This window comes from Sorex fumeus, unplaced genomic scaffold (assembly GCF_029834395.1).
Source record: "Sorex fumeus unplaced genomic scaffold, SorFum_2.1 ptg000226l, whole genome shotgun sequence".
In the NCBI taxonomy this organism is placed as follows: domain Eukaryota; kingdom Metazoa; phylum Chordata; class Mammalia; order Eulipotyphla; family Soricidae; genus Sorex; species Sorex fumeus.
This window is the reverse complement of record NW_026606283.1, coordinates 660,117-683,520: the sequence shown is the minus strand read 5'-3', so window position 1 is coordinate 683,520 and position 23,404 is coordinate 660,117. Positions and strand designations below refer to the sequence as shown.

Here is a 23,404-nt window from a genome sequence, read left to right as displayed (position 1 = left end):
ACTCGGTGTCACAGTTCATGACGAGCCTACCTGATTGACTGCAAAATGAAGCGAGCCACAGGTTGGGGAGATAAGCAGGGGTTCTAGGCACTTCATTGTCTGATCAGTCCGCAGCACCGGAGCATAGAGCCAGGGGTAGCCCCTAGCACCAATGGATGTACCCCGCCACCCCCCAAAAAACCTGTAATGATGAAACAAACCAGAAGGTGAGGAATTGTCCCCAAGGCAGGGGACAGCTAGGAATCGGGTAAGAAGCCTGGAACCTCTCTCTTCCCCCGGTTCGGGTGAAGGCGACTGGTCCTTGCCTGTCTGACTGTGCGCTAGGACCCCAGGGGGCCTCCAGATGTTCTCATTTCACAGTCCACTGTGTAGCTCGGCCCCCTCGGCTGATTCCAAGGTCCAGTCGCTCTCTTGGACCTCGCCTGGTCCTTTCGCTTTCTTCTGTCGTCCCATCGTTGGACCCCAGTTACACAGCTGACCCCGAGACGCCAAGGATTGGCAAGCAAAGCCAGAACTTCCCAGGGCTGCCTTGTGAAGAACCCTCTTGTCTGTTGCCTCAGCTCTGCCGGTGGCAAATAGAGCACTTGAGTTGATTAAGGAGAGTCCTGCGCCGGGGGGTTTTCTGCTCTCACCTAAGCCGGCAGCTTTGCTAATGGAGAAAAAGAAGGCGCTTCCCCTGGGGTGCTACTTGAAATTCTTTGTCCCTCCGGCTGTCTTCTTTGAAGTGGCTAGTGACTTCCCTTCTCTGGGTTCCACGGGTTCCACGTGACTGAAAATGCACTCACTAAAGCGTCTTCGGTATCCCTGAACGTGAAAGAGCCCGTGTTAGCATCTTTGTCCGTGAACATCCCAGACGGTAATTTCCAATCCAGATTCTAGATCTCTCGTTCTTCTCACACATGTAGATAACGGGGAAGGGAAGGTGATTTTTCTTGCACGTGGGTCACCCGGGTTCGATCCTCGGCATCCCATAGGGTCCCCCAAGCCTGCCAAGAGTGATTCCTGAGCGCAGAGCCAGGAGTAAGTCCTGAGCACAGCCGGGTGTGCCCCCCCCAAAAAAAAAAAGAAGGAGAAAAAAGTGAGCACTAAGGACCAGGGAGAGAGCTCAGAGCAAGGGAGCACATGCTTTGCATACAGAGGACCTGGGCTCGATCCCTGGCAGGGACCAGATGGTACCAAGAACCAGGAGCAACTAGCTGCCACCTGATTCCTAATTTCCAGAAAGCTACTGTGTGTCCTGGGTAAACTTAGAGCACTTTGTCTTCTGAGAGCGTCGGATCATGGTTGGGACAACCCCCCCCCCCACACACACACACACACACACACACACTTAGCCTACAGAGTTGAGCATTTGCATTTGAAATCGTTGGTGTGTAGGAGGAGCAAAAAAAAAAAAAAGGAAAAAAATAAGTAAATATGAGGGCAGGATGACTTAGTGAGTGGGACCTGCATCAGCACCCGGCTAGGAAACCGAACTCCCCTCGGGAGGGCTGCCTGTTGGTTTCCTCACCAGCTGGTGAAAAATGCCTCTGATGCCTTAGAATGTTCCAGGGGTTCCCCGGACCGGGAGGAGTCGAGAAGCGATAGCTTTTCTGTAGGACCCGAGAGCATCCAGAGAGAACATTCTACAGTACTGTGAAACCCAGTCGGACTTAGCGCAGCTCGCCGCACTGGAACGGAAGGTGGGGGGCCGGGACTGGAGGGGGCGGGAGGGGGGCGTCCTCAGCGCTGGTTCTCCCCCACCCCCTCCGTGGCCTTCTTGGTCAGCACTGTGAAGTCAGCGGGTCCTCCCGGCCTGCAGACAAACCTCTGTGAAACCCCCTTTCTGGCCCGGCTCAACACTCAACAGGTGCTGGGCACCCCGCCCCTCCACCTCTCCCTGCCTCAGCGGTGCGGGCAGAAGCAATGGGTCCGTGTCCTGGCGGAGGGGCGAGGCTGCCACCAAGCGGCGGCTTGTCCCCGGGGAACCCTCCCAGCCTGCGCCATGTCAGCATGAGTGCGGGTACGGGAGACTGCAGAAGAGCACTTAGGAGGGCGCAGGAAGGGGGGACACCAGGTCACTGGGGTTGAGACTGGGTTCTCTGCACACGGTCAGTCTGAAAAACAATCTGCTCACTGTCTTCTATGGTGCTTCCACGGCCGGTGCGTGGAGGGGGGCAGCCGTCTTCCCCCCTCGGCCTGGCCCTGGCCTCATGCCTTCCCACTGGCCACTGTGAAAAAAGCAGATTGCACTAGACTCAGCCCAGAAATCAGTTCCCCACTGCCCCTTCCTCCTCCCATGCCTGACACTCCATCCAGCTGATCATGTAGCATTTTTTCCTTCTCTTTGGGAAACCCTGGCATCGCCCCCCCCACCCCCCAGGAAAGCAAGCGTTTCAAAAGAAAGCCGTGGGGGGAGGAGAAAAAAAAGAGGTTCTGAGAAAAGCATCATTTTCCTCCATCCGCCATGGGTTCCCCGCCCCCAGCAGTGATGAAGCCTCCTTTGTCGGAGGGCCCCGAAAGCTTTCTGAACATTTTTTTAACCCGACAATTTGCTAAGGATTCATAGTAAAAAACAGACAATCACTTTCTAAAGCGTCGGTACCCCTGAAAGGGAATGAGAGAGTTTTTAACGTTTCCCCCAACCCCTTTGGGAAAAAATTGTTTTGGAGGTTTGTGTTTTTTATCTAAAGCAACTTCTCCATTCATCAGATTCCTCCTGGGTACCCAGGGGCCAGGAAAGCGCTCTTGCCCCCTTGGGGTTCCTCCGGGCTGGGTCTGTTCCTCTGATACCCCGAGAGTATCTTTTTATTATGACCTTAATTATAAATACCTATATATATATAGGAATAGGATTTTCTCTCCCTCACCCTGCCCATCACCTCTTTTTAATCATCACTTAAGTGTAAACCACATTTCCCGCCTACCCCCCCACACCCCCATCTTTTACTGAAGAAAAGAAAAAAAGAGAAAAAAAAAGAAAAAAATGCACTTTAATTCCTAAGGAGAAGTGGCTGTTCCTGGCCCACGCGAAGGCCAGGGTGAAGTTCAGGAGGAGAAAAAGGAGGGAGAAGGACTCGCTGGGTCCTGTGAAATGAACCAGGTTCCATCATTAAAAACCCCGGCCCGGAGGGAGAAAATTAAACAACGCGAGACCCGACATCCAAGGAACCAAAGTACAGGCTGTCGCCAGGGACTTGGGAAGTTTCAGCGGGGATCAGAGCCAGTTCGGGTTTCTACCAAACTGTCAGAAGCTTCTAGGTTCCTTGGCACGGGCCAGGGGAGGGGGGCCGAGGTGGTTTTTTTTTTTTTTTTTGTATGATGAAGTCAGGTGAAAACACTGAATTTCTGAGTTTCTAAGAGCAGGCGCTGGTGCCCCGCTGAGCGTGGGATTCCTGCCCTTGTCATTTCACAGGCTCTCGCCTCTCTCCGCCCGCCCGGTGGGTCTCTCCATCCCCTGAAAACAAGCCAGTAGTTCTTGGGGGTTGCATGTCTCAGAGCCCAGAGCCCCGACTAGCATGGGGGGTGGGGGAGGGCTAGGGGATGGGTGAGAGACGGGGCAGGGGGGTGAGAGCCCCGACCAAGAGTGAAGAGAAGGGTTTATAGAAAACATATTTAAAACTGTTTAGCAAAAGCTTCCTCGTCGAACAGCTTTAAGAACAATGTGAATGAAATCTTAGCAAACCCCGGTTAGTCACCTGAGAAAAACAAAAAAAAAGTCTATTAATGTATACTTGAAATTCTTGTTTGTATAAAAAAAGACATCCTCCGCTTTATTTTAACACTGTGTAAAAGAACATTATGCATGTGAGTGGTTTGAGAATAAATGGTTTAATACTCAGACCTGAGTCCGTCTTCGCTGTTCGTAGGGGGGTGAATTCGTGGGGAAATTTGGGGTGTTCGTAACATGAGGGGTGATGGGGCTTTCCCCTGCCTGTTGGGGTGCCTTGTTATTTTCTTGGTGGGGAGGACACACCAGCAGTGTTTGGGGATGGGGATGGGGGGACATGAAGGGACAGGGATGGAGAACTCGGGGGTTCCTACATGCCCCACTGGACCATCTTTCAAGATGAAGCATAAATTCTCACTTTCTTTTTTCTCTCTTTGCTTTTTGGGTCACACCCAGCGATGCTCAGGGGTTCCTCCTGGCTCTGCACTCAGGAATCACTCCTGGCGGTGCTTGGGGGACCCTATGGGATGCTGGGGATCAAACCCGGGTTGGCCACATGCAAGGCAAACGCCCTACCCGCTGTGCTATTGCTCCAGCCCCTCTCTTTCTTTCTTTCTTTCTTTCTTTCTTTCTTTCTTTCTTTCTTTCTTTCTTTCTTTTTCTCTTTTTTCTTTTTTCTTTTCTTTCATTCTCTCTTTCTTTTTTTCTTTCCTCTCTTTCCTTTCTCTCTCTCTCTCTCCCTTTTTTTTTTGGTCTTTTTGGGTCACTCCAGCGATGCTCAGGGCTGACTCCTGGCCCTGCACTCAGGAATCACTCCTGGCGGTGCTCAGGGGACCCTATGGGATGCTGGGAATCAAACTCGGGTCGGCCACGTGCAAGGCCAGCCCCTCTCTCACTTTCTTCACTCTCATGTGTATACACTGGCGGGGAGGGGGGGCGGGACACACACACACACAAAAAAAAAACGGCAACAAAACTGAAAGCATCATTTTACCAAATGCCCAAGAGCGTCTAAGAATTCTCTTTCCCGCGTCCTCCCGGCCGGTGACCCGGTCCTTTCGTACGAAGGCGGGCGCGCCTGAGTTTATTTTGACTTCTGTTCACACATGACATTGGAGGAGGCAACAGAGAACACATCAGTCCACGCAGGGGTTGGCGACCCTGCCCATGAAGACGATGGTGTTGAGAGCCACTTCCCTGATGAGCACAAGGAAGGGCCTGTTGGCCTTGAAGGTCACCCGGTTGGGGTTCAGCGAGCGGCCGGCGATAGTGATGACCGTGCTGGCGGCGGCTTCGCTGCCTTCCTCGTTCACCTGCGGGGAGACGGGCATCAAGACCGCCCCTCGTGGGGCTGGAGCGATAGCACAGCGGGGAGGGCATTTATTTGCCTGGCACGCGGCTGACCTGGCATCCCATAGGGTCCCCCGAGCACCGCCAGGAGTGACTCCTGAGTGCTGCCGGGTGTGGCCCAAAAAGAATAAATAAATAAGGCGACTTTGTTCATCAGAGTTGGCTGGTGCTCAGGGGGAGGGGGTCACTCCTGCCAGTGCCTGGGGGACCCTCCACAGTGCTGGGGATTCTAATGTTCAGCGGGACGCAAGGCTCTAGCCTGGTTCTTGGCCGCATGCCCCTAGGCCCTTCCCTACTTCTCCTTTGTTCACGCCCATCTGTGTCTTTTTTCTTTTTGGGTCACACCTGGCGATGTGGCGATGCTCAGGGCTGACTCCTGGCTCTGCACTCAGGAATCACTCCTGGCAGTGCTCAGGGGACCCTCTGGGATGCCGGGGATCGAACCCGGGTCGGCCGCGTGCAAGGCCAGCGCCCTCCCTGCTGGGCTATCGCTCCAGCCCCCATCATGTCTTTTCTTGCCTGAGCTGCGCTGGCAGCGGCTGTGGGAGGAATGAAGAGACCCTCCCCAAGGGGACTTCAGGACGGGCACTCTCATGGGGGGCCTCCTGGGAGCCAGGACAGCAGACTGGGATCGGAGGGACACCAGATATTGTATCCCATGGAGCCAACCTCCACTGGGCTATACCCAAAGGACCCATGGGACAGGAACCCCGAAGTCACAGATCAGATGAGGCGTGGAGGGGAAGAATCACCCGGCACCACCTCAGTGGGAAGCAGCGGAGACAAGGAGCAGTGGGGCGGGGCCTCACCTCGAGAAACGCCTTGTGGTACGCGTCGGACACGTAGAGGTCAGTGCGGCCGCCGGAGACAATTCCTAGAAGGCCAGAGGGGGTTCTGTGAAGTGGGGGCCGAGGGTCTTGTTCTGGTTTTGCATCACTCCTAGTAGTGCTCAGGGGTCACCCCGAGGGTGCTTGAGGGAGCAGTGCCCAGGACTGAACCCGCTCGACTGGGAGCCAGGTGAGAGCTTGGTGCTATCTCTCAGTACCCCCACCCCTTTTTTTTTTTTTTTGCTTTTTTTGGGATCGCACCCGGTGATGCTCAGGGGTTCCTCCTGGTTCTGCGCTCAGGAATTTCTCCTGGCAGTGCTCAGGGGACCCTATAGGATGCTGGGAATCCAACCCAGGTCGACCGCGTGCAAGGCCAACACCCTCCCCGCTGTGCTACAGTTCTGGCCCCTGCTCCCCAATTTTTATTTCTAAGAGCTATTTTAGGACCAAAATGGTAATTCAGTGAACTTAGTAGTAGAGTGCTGGCCTTGTTTGTGTAAGTGCCTTACCCCACTCTTACTCCCTGCGCGTGCACACACACACACACACACACACAGTCCAATCCCAGGCACAGCAGAAATAAACAATATTGTTAAGTAAATTGGATTTTTTTTTGCTTTTTTTGGGGGGTGAGGGGGTGGTCACACCCGATGATGCACAGAGATTACTCCTGGCTCTGCACTCAGGAATTACTCGTGGCGGTGCTCAGGGGACCATATGAGATGCTGGAAATCAAACCCGGGTCGGCCATGTGCAAGGTAAATGCCTTACCTGTTGTACTATCGTTCCAGCTCCTCGTAAATTAAATATTTCAATGTAAAAAAAATACTTTTTAAAAATTTGATTCAGGGCCTGGAGCAATAGCACAGTGGGGAGGGTGTTCGCTTTGCATGTGCTGACCTGGGTTCGATCCCCCGCATCCCATAGGGTCCCTCGAGCATCACCAGGGGTAATTCCTGAGTCAGGTGTCAGCCCTGACCATCACTGTGTATGACCCCAAAAACAAAAACAATAACATTTTGATTCAGGGGTCACACCTGGAGATGCTCAGGGCTGACCCCTGGCTTTGTGCTCAGGGATCACTCCTGGCAGGGCTCCGGGGACCCTACTGGGGTGCCAGGGGTTCCACCTGGGTCAGCCACATGCCAGGCCAACTCCCCCCAGCCCCTTGTTTCTTTCGGATTGGGGCCTCACTTGGCAGGGCCTAGAGCACTGGGGACAGAACCCAGGTGGGCTGTGTGCAAGGCCCGCACTGTCCCCGCTGTGCTGTCCGTTGGTCTCTCATGTACAAGCCCTCATGTACAATCCCCCATGTACAAGCCCCGTGTACAAGTCCCCATGTACAAGCCTCCATGTACAAGCCCCCGTGTATAAGCCCCCATGTACAAGACCCTGTGTACAAAGCCTCGTGTACAAACCTCTGTGTACAAGCCCCCGTGTACAAGCTCCCATGTACAAGCGCCCCTGTACAAGCCCCTGTGTACAAGCCTCCATGTACAAGTCCGCATGTATAAGCCATGTACAAGCCCTCATGTACAAGCCACTGTGTACAGGCCCCCGTGTACAAGCCCTCATGTACAATCCCCATGTACAAGCCCTCGTGTACAAGCCATGTACAAGCCCTCATGTACAAGCCACTGTGTACAAGCCCCTGTGTACAGGCCCTCATGTACAAGCCCCTGTGTACAAGCCATGTCGCTGTGCTGTCGCTTGGCCTCTTGTGTACAAGCCCTCATGTACAATCCCCCGTGTACAAGCCCCTATGTACAAGCCCCTCTGTACAAGCCACTGTGTACAAACCCCCGTACAAGCCCCCATGTAAAATCCTCCATGTACAAGCCTCCATGTACAAGTTCGCATGTACAAGCCATGTACAAGCCCTCATGTACAAGCCACTGTGTACAAGCCCCCTTGTACAAGCCCTCATGTACAATCCCCATGTACAAGCCCCCGTGTACAAGCCCTCGTGTACAAGAGGAGAGTCCCCCCTCTCACCAGGGAGCCTGGAGCTGTCGGGGCTGAAGAGGTCTACCAGCCCCATGTCCTGCAGCTGCTCCTTGACACTGAAGCTGTCCTCGATGCGGAAGCGGGGCAGGTGCACGGTGAGCAGCGTCTCGTCCACGGCATCCAGCCACTCCTGCAGCAGCTCGGGGCTGAGCTCCCGCTCCACCCTGGCCAGGCTCTTCTCGGGCTTGGGCAGGACGAGCACCATGGTGATGTCGTCGCCCTTGAAGGGCAGCTCCAGCACCTGTGTGCCCTCGGCCACGCGCCGGTAGCGGAACTTGCCCTCCTGGTACATCATGGACACGCTGCAGGTCTGCCCGTCCGCCCGGTGGAAGAGCTCCCGCCGCGTGTTCTCGGCGCTGAACCGGGATTTCCACAGGCCCTGCGGGCAGGGGCTGGTCAGCGGGACGCCTGGACAGCCGGTGAGAGCCAAGGTCCAGGCAGGAGGAAGCGGGCCAGGCCAGTCAAACCTCAGAACTGGCATCAGCTTTGGGGGCCTGTGGCTTTATGTGCCCCCTGCCCCCAATCGGTGGAAACAACTGTGTGTGTTTTGTTTGGGGCGGGGGGGGGGACTAAATCCGGCAGTGCTTGGGGCTGACTCCTAGCTCAGTGGACCCTATGGGATGCCTGGATGGAACCTGGGGGGCCACAGGTGATGCCACCATCCGCCCCACTGTGCTATGGCTCTGACCCCAGCTGTCAGCTTTTCTTCTTTTCGGCTTCCACCCAGAGAGGCTCAGGGGTTCCTCCTGGCTCTGCACTCAGGAATCACTCCTGGTGGGGCTCAGGGACCCTATCGGGGGTTGAACCCAGGTTGGCTGTGTGCAAGGTAAGTGCCTCCCGCTGTGCTGTCTCTCCCCCACAGTCTTTAGGACTCTTGTTTATTTATTTATTTTGGCTTTTTGGGTCACACCCAGTGATGCCCAGGGGCCGCTCCTGGCTCTGCACTCAGGAATCACTCTTGGCGGGGCTCAGGACTCTGTGGGATGTCGGGGATCGAAACCGGGTCGGCCACGTGCAAGGTGGATGCCCTCCCCGCTGTGCTATCATCCCAGCCCCAGGACTCTTGAGTCTAGACAAAGCCAGCAGCTCTCAGGCCCTCTGCTGAGTCTAGGGGCTGGAGGTGGAGAGGTTGAGGCTCGAACATTTGCACTGCCCCGAGGGTGGAGAAAAGTCCCCCCCGCCCCAACCCCACAGAGGACCTGACTTGGTCATTTTGTCCCAGGTCCCTGAGGGAGTGGCATGAATGAGTGGAAAAATGTGAGCACGCCAGGCCCTCCTTGGAGTTGGACGCATTGGGGAGTGTGAGGGCGAGCACTGTGCTGGGAGTGTGAGGGCGAGCACTGTGCCGGAAGCCTCCAGCCACTTCTGGGCTAGGCCACTCTGGGTGTGTCAGCCCCGTGGCCAGTGCCCTGATGGTTCCAGACCCTCAGGAAGAGGCTACCCAGACCACGCATAAACCATTTCTCATGGGGTCTCGGAACATTTCCCCGGGTGGCCAGCTGTGGTCACTAGGGGTGTCTCGGGACTCTGCAACGTACCTTAAAGTAAATGGTGTTGACCAGCACCAGCACCGTGAGATCGCTGACGCCGTCTGGCGGGATGACGTCCGTGATCCGCCCCTCCGTCTTGTTGGAGATCCAGTCATTAATGATCACCCTGGCCTGCTTGGCGTTTTCCTGGGGAGACAAAGCTACCCGTCTGCGTGGGTCCCTCACAGCGGTTCTGCTTCCTGGCTTCACTGATTGACTTGGGGGACCAGGCCTGGCTGTGCTCAGGGCTCACTCCTGGCATGGCTCCGGGAACCCTCTGGGATGCCGGGGATGGAACCCAGGTCGGCCGCATGCAAGGCAAATGCCCTCCACGCTGTGCTCTGGTCACAGGCCCCTCCAGCTTGTATTTTGTTTCTTTTTTTTATTTGTTTGTTTTTGTTTTTCTTTTTGGGTCACACCCGGCGATGCTCAAGGCTGACTCCTGGCTCTGCACTCAGGAATCACTCCTGGCGGTGCTCGGGGGACCATATGGGATGCTGGGAATCGAACCTGGGTCGGCCACGTGCAAGGTAAACGCCTTCCCCACTATGCTACCGCTCCGGCCCCTGTATTTTGTTTCTTTCCCACCTGCTGTTTAGGCCTTGCTGCTGACGTGGTTAGGAAAGCTAAAACCCACCAGGGTCTGGCCACGCCACCACCCAGACCTCGCGAATGCTGACTACATGAAGGGAAACAAAAGAAAGAGAAGGAGGGGCTGGAGCGATAGCACAGCGGGGAGGGTGTTTGCCTTGCACACAGTCGACCCGGGTTCGATTCCCAGCATCCCATAGGGTCCCCTGAGCACCGCCAGGAGTGATTCCTGAGTGCAGAGCCAGGAGGAACCCCTGAGCATCGCCGGGTGTGGCCCTCCCCAAAAAAATATGAGAAAGAGGGGCCGGAGCAATAGCACAGCAGGTAGGGTGTTTGCCCTGCATGCAGCTCACCCGGGTTCGATTCCCAGCATCCCATATGTTCCCCCGAGCACCGCCAGGAGTGATTCCTGAGTGCAGAGCCAGGAGGAACCCCTGAGTATCGCCGGGTGTGACCCAAAAAGCCAAAAAAGAAAGAGAAAGAGCACAGAAGAAGGGACCAGAAAGGAAGACATAGAAATATGAACACAAAGAGGAAACTGAGGTTTGCTCAGACCAAATGGCGGCCAGCTGACAAGACAGAATTCCCCAAATCAGAGATGACCCTGCCCCCAGCACGGAGGACAGGGCTGATGGCCCACCAGGACAGGAAGCCACCATGCTGCCTTTAAACTTCCTCTCATCACCCCGACAGGCAACACAAGGCCACAACACAAGGCCACCAAGCACTCTGGTCCCGATGGTCTCTGATCCCTTTCTTGCCCAAGACAACTTAAAATCCTGCTTATTGTCTCCCAAGTGAGGCTCCTCCCCACCTTGACGGGGCTGACAAGCACACCCCAAAAAACTTCTTCTATATCTTTTTTTTTTTGCGTCATACCCGGCGATGCACGGGGGTTCCTCCTGGCTCTGCACTCAGGAATCGCTCCTGGCAGTGCTCAGGGGACCCTATGGATGCTGGGAAACGAACCTGGGTCAGCCACGTGCAAGGCAAACACCCTCCCCACTGTGCTATCGCTCCAGTCCTACTTCTCCTATTTCGTCCCTTTTCCTTGTCTCTGTCTCTGTCTGTACCTGATGGGGTAGGAGCCAGGCGGAGCCCCCGAGCACCACAGGGGCTCCTAAAACAAATCAAGGCAAAAACTGAGCTTTAAGGGGCCAGAGAGAGAGCACAGCAGGCATGTTGCTCGCCTTGCCTGGGGCTGACCTGGGTTCAACTCTCGGCATCCCTTATGGTTCCCTGAGCACTGTCAGGAGTGATCCCTGAGCAGAGAGCCAGGAGTCAGCCCCAAGCAAGGGAGGGATCCAAAAAACCAAACAAAAAAAATTGAGTTTAAGGGTCCAGAAGAACTGGCCCTTCCTGTCTTCAGGATATCACTTTCTTTTTTAAAAAATTAATTTTTTTTTATTTCTTTGGTCCACACTCATGCATGTCTGGTAGTACTCAGGGGACCATCTAGGGTGCCAGTGATTGAACCCAATGGACCACACACAAGGCTAGTGCCCTACCCCCTCGCCATTTCCCTAGCCCCTCAGGACACCTTTGAGTGTGGACAATGAAGAGTAAGGAATTACTGGGCCAGAGTGTGATCCCATTAACAGCCAAGACCCAGAGACTATAAAACCCAGCTCCGGGAAGAGAACAGCGCTAAGTCTCCTGCCCCCGCGCCTGGCTGTCCTCACCGGAGCCCCTTGGAGGGGAGCAGGTTGAGTTTCCCTCCCCACCCCGAGCAGAGCTCCAGCAGCCGAAGATCTCCAGAACCAGCCACCACCATACTGAGACCACTCTCCACACGCATGAAGGTACTGGCAGAGGAACAAAGGCATGCGGGTCCTGGGGCTGAGATCTCCAAGCCTGCTCGGATCGGGGCTGAGCATCCTCCACCCAGATCCTCCATCTTCCAGTAGGCAGGGGTCACACCCACCAACCGACCCCCTGGCGCCGTGTACTCCCATCAACGGCCAAGCCCCAGAGACTACAAAACCCAGCTCCCGGAAGTGCGTGGCCGCATTCGAGGCCACGCGACACCTTATTATCTCATTCTTACTTTGGACAACCTGGCAGGCTACCGAATGTAACCTGCCCACACGGCAGAGTCTGGCAAACACCCCGTGGCGTCCCCAATATGCCAAATACCAGTAACAATGATGGGTCTCATTCTCCTAACCCTGAAAGAGCCTTGAATATGGCATGTTTTAAAATCTCAGGGCTGGGACGAAGGAGACGTTACTGGTGCCTGCTCGAGGCAATCGACGAACAATAGGATGATCGTGATCATGAGTGATAGCACAGAGGGGAGAGCATTTGTCTCGCACACGGCAGACCCAGGTTCAGTCCCCGGCATCCCATAGGGTCCCCAGGAATAACCCCTGAGCATCGCTGGGGTTGATCCAAAAAGAAAAAAAGAATTACTATGATTTCTACAACTTTTTCAGAACATCATCTACTGCCTAAATGAATCAGAATCCTCCGGCCTTTGCACACCGGGGCCAGCAAATCTTGCATCCGAGTCCTGCTGTAAGGACCTGAGACTTGTGAGCCAATGGAAACCGCAGCCAAGTGAGGGCTAAGGCCACAGCAGCCCAGGGTTCCTGACTCTAGGGACATCCCGCCTTCTGGGTGCAGGGTGCTCTTGGGATCCCACGGGCCTCGCTCTGATGGCCTGGAGGGGCTCACTTTTTTTTTAAACTTTGTTCTCTTTTTGGGCCACACCCGGCAATGCTCAGGGGTTCCTCCTGGCTCTGCACTCAGGAATTACTCCTGGCGGTGCTCAGGGGACCCTATGGGATGCTGGGAATCGAACCGGGGTTGGCTGCACACAAGGCAGACGCCCTACCTGCTGTACTATCACTCCAGCCCCTATTTTTCTTTCTTCTTCTTTTGACTTTTTTTGGGTCACACACCCGGCGATGCTCAGGGGTTCCTCCTGGCTCTGCACTCAGGAATCACTCCTGGTGGTGCTCCGGGGACCCTATGGGATGCTGGGGATCAAACCTGGGTTGGCAAACACCCTCCCCACTGTGCTTTCGCTCCAGCCCCTCAGAGGAGCTCACCTTGAAGTCCAGTGGCTGGAGCTTGGCCCCGTACACGACCTCACTGATGTCCTGGTAGGTCTCGTTGAAGGCCAGGGACTTTTCCCCGAAGAGCCGGTTGGCCGCCACCAGCTCTGAGGACTTGTTGGCTTTGCGATATAGGCGGCAATTGAGTTTGGCGAAGAAGAAGTGGATCTGGTCCGAGGTCTTCTCTGAGATGGTGTCAAACTTGAACACCTGCAGGAGGGCCCCAAGAAACAGCACAGGCAGGGCTTAGCCGTGGTGCCAACGGCTCCGGGTCAATCCCAGCACTGCCGGGGGGTCCCCCAAGCATCACCCCCCTCCCGCGTGGGTCTGGGGAAGCCGGAAGAGAATCCACAGGGGGACCCCGGGAAGGGCTTAAGGGCGGCACCTCCATCAGCTGTTTGAGCGTGTTGTCGCAGGCTCCCAGCTTGGTCATGGCAAATGCCGTAGAGATGCTTAGGGGTGACAGGAAAATGTTGTCGTTGTCGTTTTTGGAGTCGGCCAGGTGCTGGTAGAAGGTGGTGGCAAAGCGGGAATTGGCCCGGGACAGTTCCCACACGCGCCGGTTGGTGGCCTCGGGGAGCCGCTTTTGCTGGCTGTCCTCCTCCAACCCTTTCTTGTCCGGGGAGCGGTAGATGCACATGGGGTCCACCGGGAGGTCCCGTGGCTTGGCCGTGCAGATGTCCTCCACCGGTGTCCAGTGGCCATGCACGCGGCCCCAGCAGCCCAGGAGCAGCCAGAGAAGACAGCCCCACCTGGACGGGCAGAGAGCAGAGTGTGCCAGACGGGGACCCCAGCCTGGGATACTCGGGGCGGGGGTGGCTTGGGGGACCCCAGCGGTGCTGGGGACTGAACGGGAACCGTCAGTACCAGAGCCGTGGCTAAGCCCTGTGTGTTTCCAGGGTCCTTCTGCAGATGTTCAAGTTTTTTTTTTTTTTTTTGCGATCACACCCGGCGATGCTCAGGGGTTCCTCCTGGCTCTGCACTCAGGAATTACTCCTGGTGGTGCTCAGGAGACCCGATGCGATGCTGGGAATCGAACCTGGGTCGGCCGCGATGCAAGGCAAACACCCTTCTAACTGTCCTATCGCTCCAGCCCTGTGTTCAAGTTTTTCTGCAGCCCAGTGAAAGAGAGAGAGAGAGAGAGAGAGAGAGAGAGAGAGAGAGAGAGAGAGAGAGAGAGAGTGTGGCCAAAACATGGTCAGGGGCTGGAGCAATAGCACCGCGAGGAGGACGTTTACCTTGTATGCGGCCGACCCGGGTTCGATTCCCAGCATCCCATAGGGTCCCCCAAGCACCGCCAAGAGTGATTTCTGATTGCAGAGCCAGGAGTAACCCCTGTGCATCGCCGGGTGTGACCCCAAAACCAAAAAAAAAAAAACAAAATAGGGTCACTGGCCACAGAGGTATTCCAGCAGGCAGGGCATTTGCCTTGCACATGGCCGACCCGGGTTTGATCCCTAGCATCCCAAAGGGACCCCCGGCACTGCCAGGAGTGATTCCTGAGCACAGAGTAACCCCTGAGCATCATGGGGTGTGGTGCCCAAAATAAAAACAACAAACAGAACGGGGCTGAAACCTTGGCTAAGGGCTGCGGGGCCCAGATCAGGCCAGTTCCTGCCTCGGTGGTCCCAAGCACTGTTAGATTGCAGTTAAGTCAACAGTCAATAGAAACAGCTGGGGGTGGGGGCTGAAGCAACAGTACAGCGGGGGGGGGGGGGGCGTTTGCCTTGCACGCAGTTGACCCGGGTTCGATTTCCAACATCCCATAGGGTCTCCCGAGCACTGCCAGGAGTGATTTCTGAGCACAGAGCCAGTATGGTTCCCAACTAATCAAACAAAAAAGTGGGGAGAAAATAGTAAGAAGTTTCTACCATGGTCGCCCACCCAAGTTCTGGAAGAATAGTTGATATTCTTCCTTTCCCAAGAAATTGAGCCTGGCGGACCTTATAGAAAGCCCCTTATAGGGGCCAGAGCGATAGTATAGCAGGTAGGGTGTTTACCCGGGCACGTGGCCAACCCAGGTTCGATCCCCAGCATCCCATAGGGTCCCGCGAGCACCGCCAGGAGTGATTCCTGAGTGCAGAGCCAGGAGGAACCCCTGAGCATCGCTGGGTGTGACCCCCCCAAAAAGAAAAAAATAAAATAATAATAAAAGGTAAAGGCCCTCCCGTTGATCGTCGATTTGCTCGAGCGGGCCCAGTAACGTCTCCATTGGAGACTTTGTTGTTACTGTGTCTGGCATATCGAATACGTCACGGGGAGCTTGCCAGGCTCTGCTGTGCCGGCGAGATCCTCTCGGTAGCTTGCCGGGCTCTCCGAGAGGGATGGAGGAATCGAACTCGGGTCGACCATGTTGGCTGCTTGTAAGGCGAATGCCCTACCGCTGTGCTATCGCTCCAGCCCCAAAATAATAATAAAATAATAAAAATAAAATAACCAAACAAACATACAAAAAAAAAACCCTGGGGGGGGGAACTCAATCTGGTTCTAGCCCCTGGTCACTGATTCCAGACACTTGACTGACCGGCCAGTTTCCTTCCCCCCACCCCTCACCCTGTGACAGCCCATACTAGGACCCAGACAAGCCGCAACTCTATTTTATTTCGTTTTTTTTGCCTTTGGGTCCCACGTGGCAATAGTCAGGGGTTCCTCCTGGCTCTGCACTCAGGAATCATTCCTGGTGATGCCCGGGGGACCCTATGGGATGCCGGGGATCGAACCTGGGTTGGCTGCATGCAAGGCAGACGCCCTCCCCGCTGTACTATCGCTCCAGCCCCTAGCCCCAATTCTATTAATTCTATTATTATTATTATTATTATTATTATTATTTTTGCTTTTTCCCTGGCCTGAGTCCAGGCCCCTGCAGGACGTTTTTGTTGCTTGGAAGCTTTAATAGCTTCTGCCCAGGGTTCACTAAAGAGAATTGAAACCAACCTCACTTTTCAAACAAGGAGATCAGGCGCCCGGTAAATTAGAAGCAGGAGCCAGAGCTATAATGCAGTGGGGAGGGCGCTGGCCTTGCACCTGGCCGATCCGGGTTCGATCTCTGGCATCCCATATGGCTTCCTGAGCCCCACCAGGAGTGATCCCTGAGTGCAGAGCCAGGAGTCAGCCCTGAGCACCACTGGGTATGACTCAAAAACTAAAACAGAGGCTGGAGCGATGGCACAGTGGGGAGGGCGTTTGCCTTGCACACGGCTGACCCGGGTTCGATTCCCAGCATCCCATAGGGTCCCGTGAGCACCGCCAGGAGTGATTCCTGAGTGCAGAGCCAGGAGGAACCCCTGTGCATCGCCGAGTGGGACCCCAAAAGCAAAAAAAAAAAAGGAAAAAACCCCCACAAAAACCAAAAAACTAAAATGGCACCAACAAAAACACACAAAAAAAGACATTTTATACTTTTGGGGCAGAGCAACAGTACCAGGGGTAGGTCCTTGCCTTGGATGCAGTTGACTGGGATTCAATTCCCAGCACCCTGTCAGGATGGTCCCCGAGCAAAGAGCCAGGAGTAACCCCTGAGCAGAGTCAGGAATGCCCCCTAGTACAGTAGGTAGGTGTTGGCCTTACACACCCCCCCGAGAATTGACCTGCAGCACCCCATATGGTCACCCTAGCACCTCCCTGGTGATTTCAGAGCAGGAGTAACAACCCCTGAGCACTGCCAGATGCAGCCCCAAAAGGAAAAAAAAACCAAGGAGCTGATGAAACAAAGTTAGAGACCCAGGCCGGCGCCATTTTTTTTTTTTTTTTGCTTATTTTGGATCACACCCAGCGATGCTCAGGGGTTATTTCTGGCTCTGCACTCAGGAATCACTCCTGGCGGTGCTTGGGGGACCCTATGGGATGCTGGGGATCGAGCCCGGGTCGGCCACGTGCAAGGCAAACGCCCTCCCCGCTGTGCTATCGCTCCAGTGCCCTGGCGCCATTTCTGGAGGTCTCTGTGCAGACTGAAGGGGCGTCCCAACGGGGTCCCTCGAGGCTCCTCCACCTGCCCCTTCCCCAGAGGACAGACCACCATATAATAGAGTCAAGGGGACCATCAGTGGGGCAGGGGTGGGGGGAGGGGAGCTGGATGGAGGGGAAAGGGCAGGGCTGACCTGAGCCTGTAGATTCTCAGGAACAGATGCAGGGAGGTGGGGCTGGGATTTGAGGGGTGAGGGGGGGGCCAGGGGGTGGTGTGGGGATGGTGTGTGTGTGGGGTGGGACGGGGGAACAGTAGTGGCAAGGGAGAAACAGAGGTGAAGAGGGAGGGAGAGAACTCTGGCCATAGCCCTTGGGCCCCAGAGCTCTGTGAAGTTTGGAAAGCCAAACTAGTCTTCAAAAGGAAACTCGGTGGGGGGTCTGCGTGATAGCACAACGGGGAGGGTGTTGGCCTGGCACGAAGCTGACCCAGGTTCGATTCCCAACATCCCATATTGTCCCCTGAGCACCGCCAGGAGGGATTCCTGAGTTCGAAGGCTGGAGTAACCCCTGGGCATTGCTGGGTGTGACCCGAAAAGAAAAAAAATGAATTGGAAACATAGTGTTGGTCCCTGGAGTCATGGATCAGACTGACCAGAATTGGAAACATATTGTTGGTTCCTAGAAAAATGCTGTTATGTAACCAAACCCTATATAAGCTGCTCAGAAGGGCCGGAGCAATAGCACAGTGGGGAGGGCGTTTCAATTGCATGTGGCTGACCAGGGTTCGATCCCTGGCAACCCCTAGGGTCTCCCAAGCACCGCCAGGAGAGATTCCTGAGTGCAGAGCCAGGAGGAACCCCTGAGCATTGCTGGGTGTGACCCAAAAAGAAAAAAAATTTTCTTTAATATATTTAAATTTTTTTTCTTTTTTAATTAGTGAAACACCATGAGGTACAGTTATAGGCTTATATTTAATTTTTTTTTAATTTTTAAAAAGTAGTACTGTCCACTGTAGCACTGTCCTTCCCGTTCATCAATTTGCTTGAGCGGGCACCAGTAGCATCTCCATGGTGAGACTTGTTGTGACTGTTTTGGGCACATTGAATACACCACGGGGAGCTTGCCAGGCTCTGCTGTGAGGGCGGGATACTCTCCGTAGCTTGCCGGGCTCTCCGAGAGGGATGGAGCAATCGAACCCGGGTTGGCCGCATGCAAAGCAAAAGCCCTATCTGCTGTGCTATCAGTACTAATAACTGAAGCCTGGGAAAACAGGGCCCAGGAGGATTGGTCAATGGGTGTGTGGGGCTGGGGACAGTTAGGATCGAGAGGGGACACTCTGGCAGCAATAGTTGAAAATGATCAATCTGAACAACCGAGCACTGAAAGGACATAAGGGGATAGACAGGATAACCTTTCAGGGTCTGTAATGCAAACCATAATGCCCAAAAGGAAAGAGAGAAGAAAAAAAACTTTTATTGAATTACAGAGCGACAAAGACATTCATGATTGAGTTTCAGGCGTTCACTGTCCCAACACCTCGACCGTGTCCAGTTTTCCTCCTTCCTCTGTGACTCCGTCCTAATGTTCCTTCCCTAACTTAGCCCCACCCCCCACCCCCCACCCCTTTTCAGTACCGAGTTTCCTTTTTTTTGCTTTTTGGGTCCCACCCAGCGATGCTCAGGGCTGACTCCTGGCTCTGCACTCAGGAATCTCTCCTGGCGGTGCTCGGGGGACCCTAGGGGATGCTGGGGATCAAACCCAGGTCAGCCGTATGCATGGCAAACGCCCTTCCCCGCTGTACTATCGCTCCAGCCCCAAGAAAAAAAATTTTTAAGGGAAAAGAAAAAGCGAACCAGGGGCTGGAATGATAGCACAGCGGGGAGGGTGTTTGCCTTGCATGCGGCAGACCCGGATTCGATTCCCAGCATCCCATAGGGTCCCCCGAGTAACGCCAGGAGGGATTCCTGAGTGCAGAGCCAGGAGGAACCCCTGAGCATCGCCGGGTGGGACCCAAAAAGCAAAAAAAAAAAAAAAAAAAGCAAGCCAAAGTCCCACGTCTAGTTTTAGAGACCCCCAGCACCCACAGAAGAAAGGGACAGTGGGGTGGAGGGAGGGGGCCAGGCAACAGCGGGTCTCTGGACGCCTGAGGTGGTCTGGGGCTGCGAGAAACCTGGGTTCAACCCTCTCCCCTCAGACACGGGGCAGGCCTGGGAACGGGGGTCTCCCCGGAGGCCGGCACTGGGCATTTTTCCAATGGGGGGCACCCCTTACTTGGTTGCTGGGCCCAAGAACCTGAAGTGAGGCAGAGGGAACGGCCTCCCTCAAGAGGGGCTGAGAAGGCGCAGGAGATACTGGGGGGGCTTATGGGGGGGCTCAGGCTTGGCCAAGGAGTTGGGTCATGCTTCTGGTCCCCCCGACGGCCGCCCACTCTTACCTGGCCGCAGAAGCCCTGGTCTGGCCCCCCAGCCCGCCGGAAGTCATGGCTCCTGGTACTCCGCAGGGCGAGAGAGTGGACGGTCCGCGGCAAACTGACTGAGGTTCCAGAAACTGGGGTGGGGGATGGGGGTGGGGGTCAAAGGCTGATGACCAGCCCCGGGGTTAAGCAAAGAGTGGGGCCCAGGGCTGTTTGCTTAGCAGAGAAGAGTTAAAGTTCGGGAAGTGCCCGAGAGAGCAGGGCCCGGCCTTCATCCCAGCACTGTCCTCTTCATCCCTCTTCATCCTCCTGTGGAAGGAGGACTCGAGCGCCGGCCCAGTGGGTCACGCTTGCCTGGCGGGATCCACGCCTTGGACACTTAGACAATAGGCACCACCCTAGCCCAGCTGAATGTCTGGAACCTTCTAGCATTCTACTATCTCTGAGCAGCTGCCTCTCCTCCCTCCCTCTTTCTTTCCCTCTCCTTCCTTACTTCCTTTCTTCCTTCCCATCCTTCCTTCCTTTCTTCTTCCTTCCTTCCTTCCCTCCTTCCTTCCTTCCTTCCCTTCCTCCCTCCCTCCCTCCCTTCCTTCTTCCTTCCTTCCTTCTTCCCTCCTTCTTCCCTTCTTCCTTCCTTCCTTCCTTCCTTCCTTCCTTCCTTCCTTCCCATCCTTCCTTCCTTTCTTCTTCCTTCCTTCCTTCCTTCCCATCCTTCCTTCCTTTCTTCTTCCATCCTTCCTTCCCTCCCTCCCTCCCTCCTTCCTTCCTTCCCTCCCTTCCTCCCTCCCTTCCTACCTTCCTTCTTCCCTCCTTCTTTCCTTCTTCCTTCCCTTCCTTCCTTCCCTTTCCTTCCTTCTTCCCTCCTTCCTTCCCTTTCCTTCCTTTCCTTCCTTCCTTCTTCCCTCCTCCCTTCTCTTCCTTCCTTCCTTCCTTCCTTCCCTCCCTCCTTCCTTCCTTCCTTCCTTCCTTCCCTCCCTCCCTTCCTTCCTTCCTTCCTTCTTCCCTTCTTCCTTCCCTCTTCCCTCCTTCCTTCCCTTTCCTTCCTTCCTTCCTTCTTCCCTCCTCCCTTCCCTTCCCTTCCTTCCTTCCTTCCTTCCTTCCTTCCTTCCTTCCTTCTTCCCTCCTCCTGCTCCTCCTTCCTTCCTTCCTTCCTTCCTTCCTTCCTTCCTTCCCTCCCTCCGTCCCTCCCTCCCTCTTTCCTTCCTCCCACTGGGGGTCTTTCCCATGTGTCAGGGAATGGGTGCAAAGCAGGAGCCTAAATCCCCATCCCCCCTCTGGCCTCCCTCTCTCTCTCCCTCTCTCTCTCTCTCTCTCTCTCTCTCTCTCTCTGGGGAAAGAGTCCGGGATTGCGGTCACAGTGGGTCCAGAGCTGCCACTCAGTGGTTGGACACTTGCTCTGGGTGTGAGATCCTGGGTTCGAGCCCCAGTTTGGGGGAAGCACTTAAGGACCTTCAAAGAAACAGCAGCCAGAGAGGACGTGCCAGCTCTGGGCTCTTAGCCGCATGTGTCACAAGGGGGTCCCTGTGGGGGGCCGCTGGGCCAGGGAGGGTTGAGGCCCAAGAAAACAGAACATCTAAGAACCTCAGTGTGGGGCCGGGCGACAGCACAGCAGGGAGGGCACTGCCCTTGCATGTGGCCGACCCGGGTTCGATCCTCCTATGCCATAGGGCCCCCTGAGCACTGCCAGGATGACCCCTGAGCACAGAGCCAAGAGTAGCCCCTGAGCAATGCCGAGTGTGGCCTCCAACCCAAAAATATATGTAAAAAGAGCCCTCAGTAGTGCTTAATACATCAATGTTGGGTGAACTACTGGTGGCTCACACTCAATGCAGTTAAATGAACACTGCAAATTGCACGGCGGGCGCCAGCGTGTGCTAGCCACTTCCTGCCGGTCTCCAGGCCGCCTCTAGTCTTGGGGGTGACTGGGCCGTGCGGGTGACCCCACCAGGACTGGCCTTGGCCTCGTCTTCTGGGCGGTTCTCTTCTGTAGGTCCACAAAATAAGTCCTTCACAGGAACAAATACTGGCTCTCCCCTGTGTCACTGAGTAACTCAGAACTTCACCTGCCCGCAGGAACTGCCAAGGCTCTGCATACACACACACACACACACACACACACACACACACACACACACACCGGGTCCCACCGTCTCGGGATTCCCAGTTTGTCAGGCGGTTATGAGTCTGACACCGACATGCTCCAAAGGGAACTTGGATTCTCTCTCGGGAACTTCCAAGTAGACTCGGTTCCGAGCGCGTCGTGAGAACGCCTCCCCACTCTCCCAACTGTTATAAAGTTCAGTGTTGCTTCCAGGGAGGCCAAAATCAAAGCCACAAATATTTATTGAACATCGCCAGTGCACGCAGCACTGGGTCATGAATGTGCCCGGGACTCGATAAATATTTGTGTTTGAAGAAACCCAGATTCCAAGTAAATTGCTGACTTACAACTGGGAAAAATAGTTTGGACATTCCTCTCCAACAGAAGGTGGAAACGATCAAGTTTTCTCCTTGATAGCATTACTTGTACTACCAGATAATCGCATGGGGCGGAAGTCACCAGCCTACCCCCCACCCCCAGTGCTTTCAGGGATCACTCCTGAACAACTGGAAATAGTTCCTGATACCCTCCACTGCTTCCAAACCCTCCCCCCCACCAGTAAAACTGATCAAAGAGTAACTTGAAAAGACTAACGGGAGCTGGAGTGATAGCCCAGTGGGGAGGGCGTTTGCCTGGCACGCGGCCGACCCAGGTTCGATTCCCAGCATCCCATAGGGTCCCCTGAGCACCGCCAGGAGTGATTTCTGAGTGCAGAGCCAGGAGGAACCCCTGTGCATCGCTGGTGTGACCCAAAAAGATTAAAAAAAAAGAAAAGAATAGACTAATTGCTCCAGGGAATCGACCCGTCTCGCATGAGCAGAAGCAGGGGATAGTTCAGATGTTGAGCAGGAGAGAACTGCACAGGAAAATCGCCTCCACATTTCCTTTTTTTTTTTTAATTTATTATTATAGGGTTGGAGTGATAGCACAGCGGTAGGGCGTCTGCCTTGCACGCAGCCAACATGGCCGACCCGAGTTCGATTCCTCCGCCCCTCTCGGAGAGCCCGGCAAGCTCCCAAGAGTATCCGATATGCCAGACACAGTAACAACAAAGTCTCCAATGGAGACGTTACTGGGCCCGCTCGAGCAAATCGATGAACAATGGGAGGACAGAGCTACAGTGCTATTATTATTATTATTATTAGTGAAACACCATGAGGTATAGCTGTAGACTTACAAACTTTCATGCTTGGGTTTCAGTTATACAATGATCGAGCTTCCACATTTCTTCAGGGAATCGCAGATGGAGAGGGAGCATGATAGAGAGAGAAGAAGAGAAAGAGCAGAGACAGAGGGGGTGAGAGAAACTTCTGGGAAAGATAGGGTGAGCAGGATAAGAAAGACAATAAGCCTAAAGAGGACCAGCTGGAAGGTGTTGGTCTTGCATGCAGCCAACGGGGGTTCGATCCCGGCATCCCTTAGGGTCCCTGAGCCCTGCCAGGAGTGATTCCTGAGCACAGAGCCAGGAGTCAGCCCTGAGCACCGCCAGGTGTGACCCCCAAACTAAAAACAAAAACCAAACTTAGACTCAAGCCCTGCACGTGGCCGACCCGGCCGACCCGGGTTCGATTCCTCTGCGCCTCTTGGAAAGCCCAGCAAGATACCAAGAGTATCTCGCCCGCACGGCAGAGCCTGGCAAGCTCCCCGTGATGTATTGGATATGCCAAACACAGTCACAACAAGTCTCACCATGGAGACGTTACTGGCGCCCACTCGAGCAAATCGATGAACAACGGGAGGACAGAGGACAGTGAGAGTGAGAGACTCAAGCCCAAGGCTCAGGACGGCCATCAGTCCCTTCCTGTCGGGGAAGATGCCTGGAGCTTTATCTAACTCTGATGGAGCAAACAGGACCAAGCTCACTTGAAGGCTGGGGCGGAAGTGAGGTCCAGGAATGAATGTGTCTCGGTGCCTTTAATAAACGCTGGCTTGAGGACCAAGTGACCGATGCAGAGAAGGGACAGGCTGACCAGTC

At 55.0% G+C, this 23,404-nt stretch overlaps 1 protein-coding gene across 2 annotated transcripts; it reads right to left on the bottom strand.

The window, feature by feature from the left end:
• Positions 1 to 4,626: 4,626 nt before the first annotated feature.
• Positions 4,627 to 21,619, bottom strand: SERPINC1 (serpin family C member 1). Of its 2 annotated transcripts, none has more exons than XM_056108617.1 (8): positions 21,524 to 21,619; positions 19,350 to 19,462; positions 13,398 to 13,764; positions 13,007 to 13,222; positions 9,372 to 9,509; positions 7,822 to 8,212; positions 5,809 to 5,873; positions 4,627 to 4,962 (listed from the first exon to the last, which is right to left on the bottom strand). In XM_056108617.1, the coding sequence occupies exons 2-8, from the start codon at positions 19,394 to 19,396 to the stop codon at positions 4,786 to 4,788; spliced, it is 1,401 nt and encodes a 466-aa protein (XP_055964592.1). In that variant the 5' UTR covers positions 19,397 to 19,462; positions 21,524 to 21,619; the 3' UTR covers positions 4,627 to 4,785. The 2 variants fall into 2 exon arrangements, with proteins under 2 accessions (XP_055964592.1, XP_055964591.1); XM_056108616.1 differs by having other exon boundaries at positions 21,520 to 21,540.
• Between the last annotated feature and the right edge of the window lie 1,785 nt (positions 21,620 to 23,404).

What these genes read in the sequence shown, in the direction of transcription:
- SERPINC1 (XM_056108616.1), bottom strand. An exon ending in CGCTCAAACAGCTGATGGAG is followed by an intron (nt 13,223 to 13,397) that starts GTGCCGCCCTTA and finishes GCCCTCCTGCAG; the next exon opens with GTGTTCAAGTTTGACACCAT. An exon ending in ACCACAAGGCGTTTCTCGAG is followed by an intron (nt 4,963 to 5,808) that starts GTGAGGCCCCGC and finishes GTCTCCCCGCAG; the next exon opens with GTGAACGAGGAAGGCAGCGA.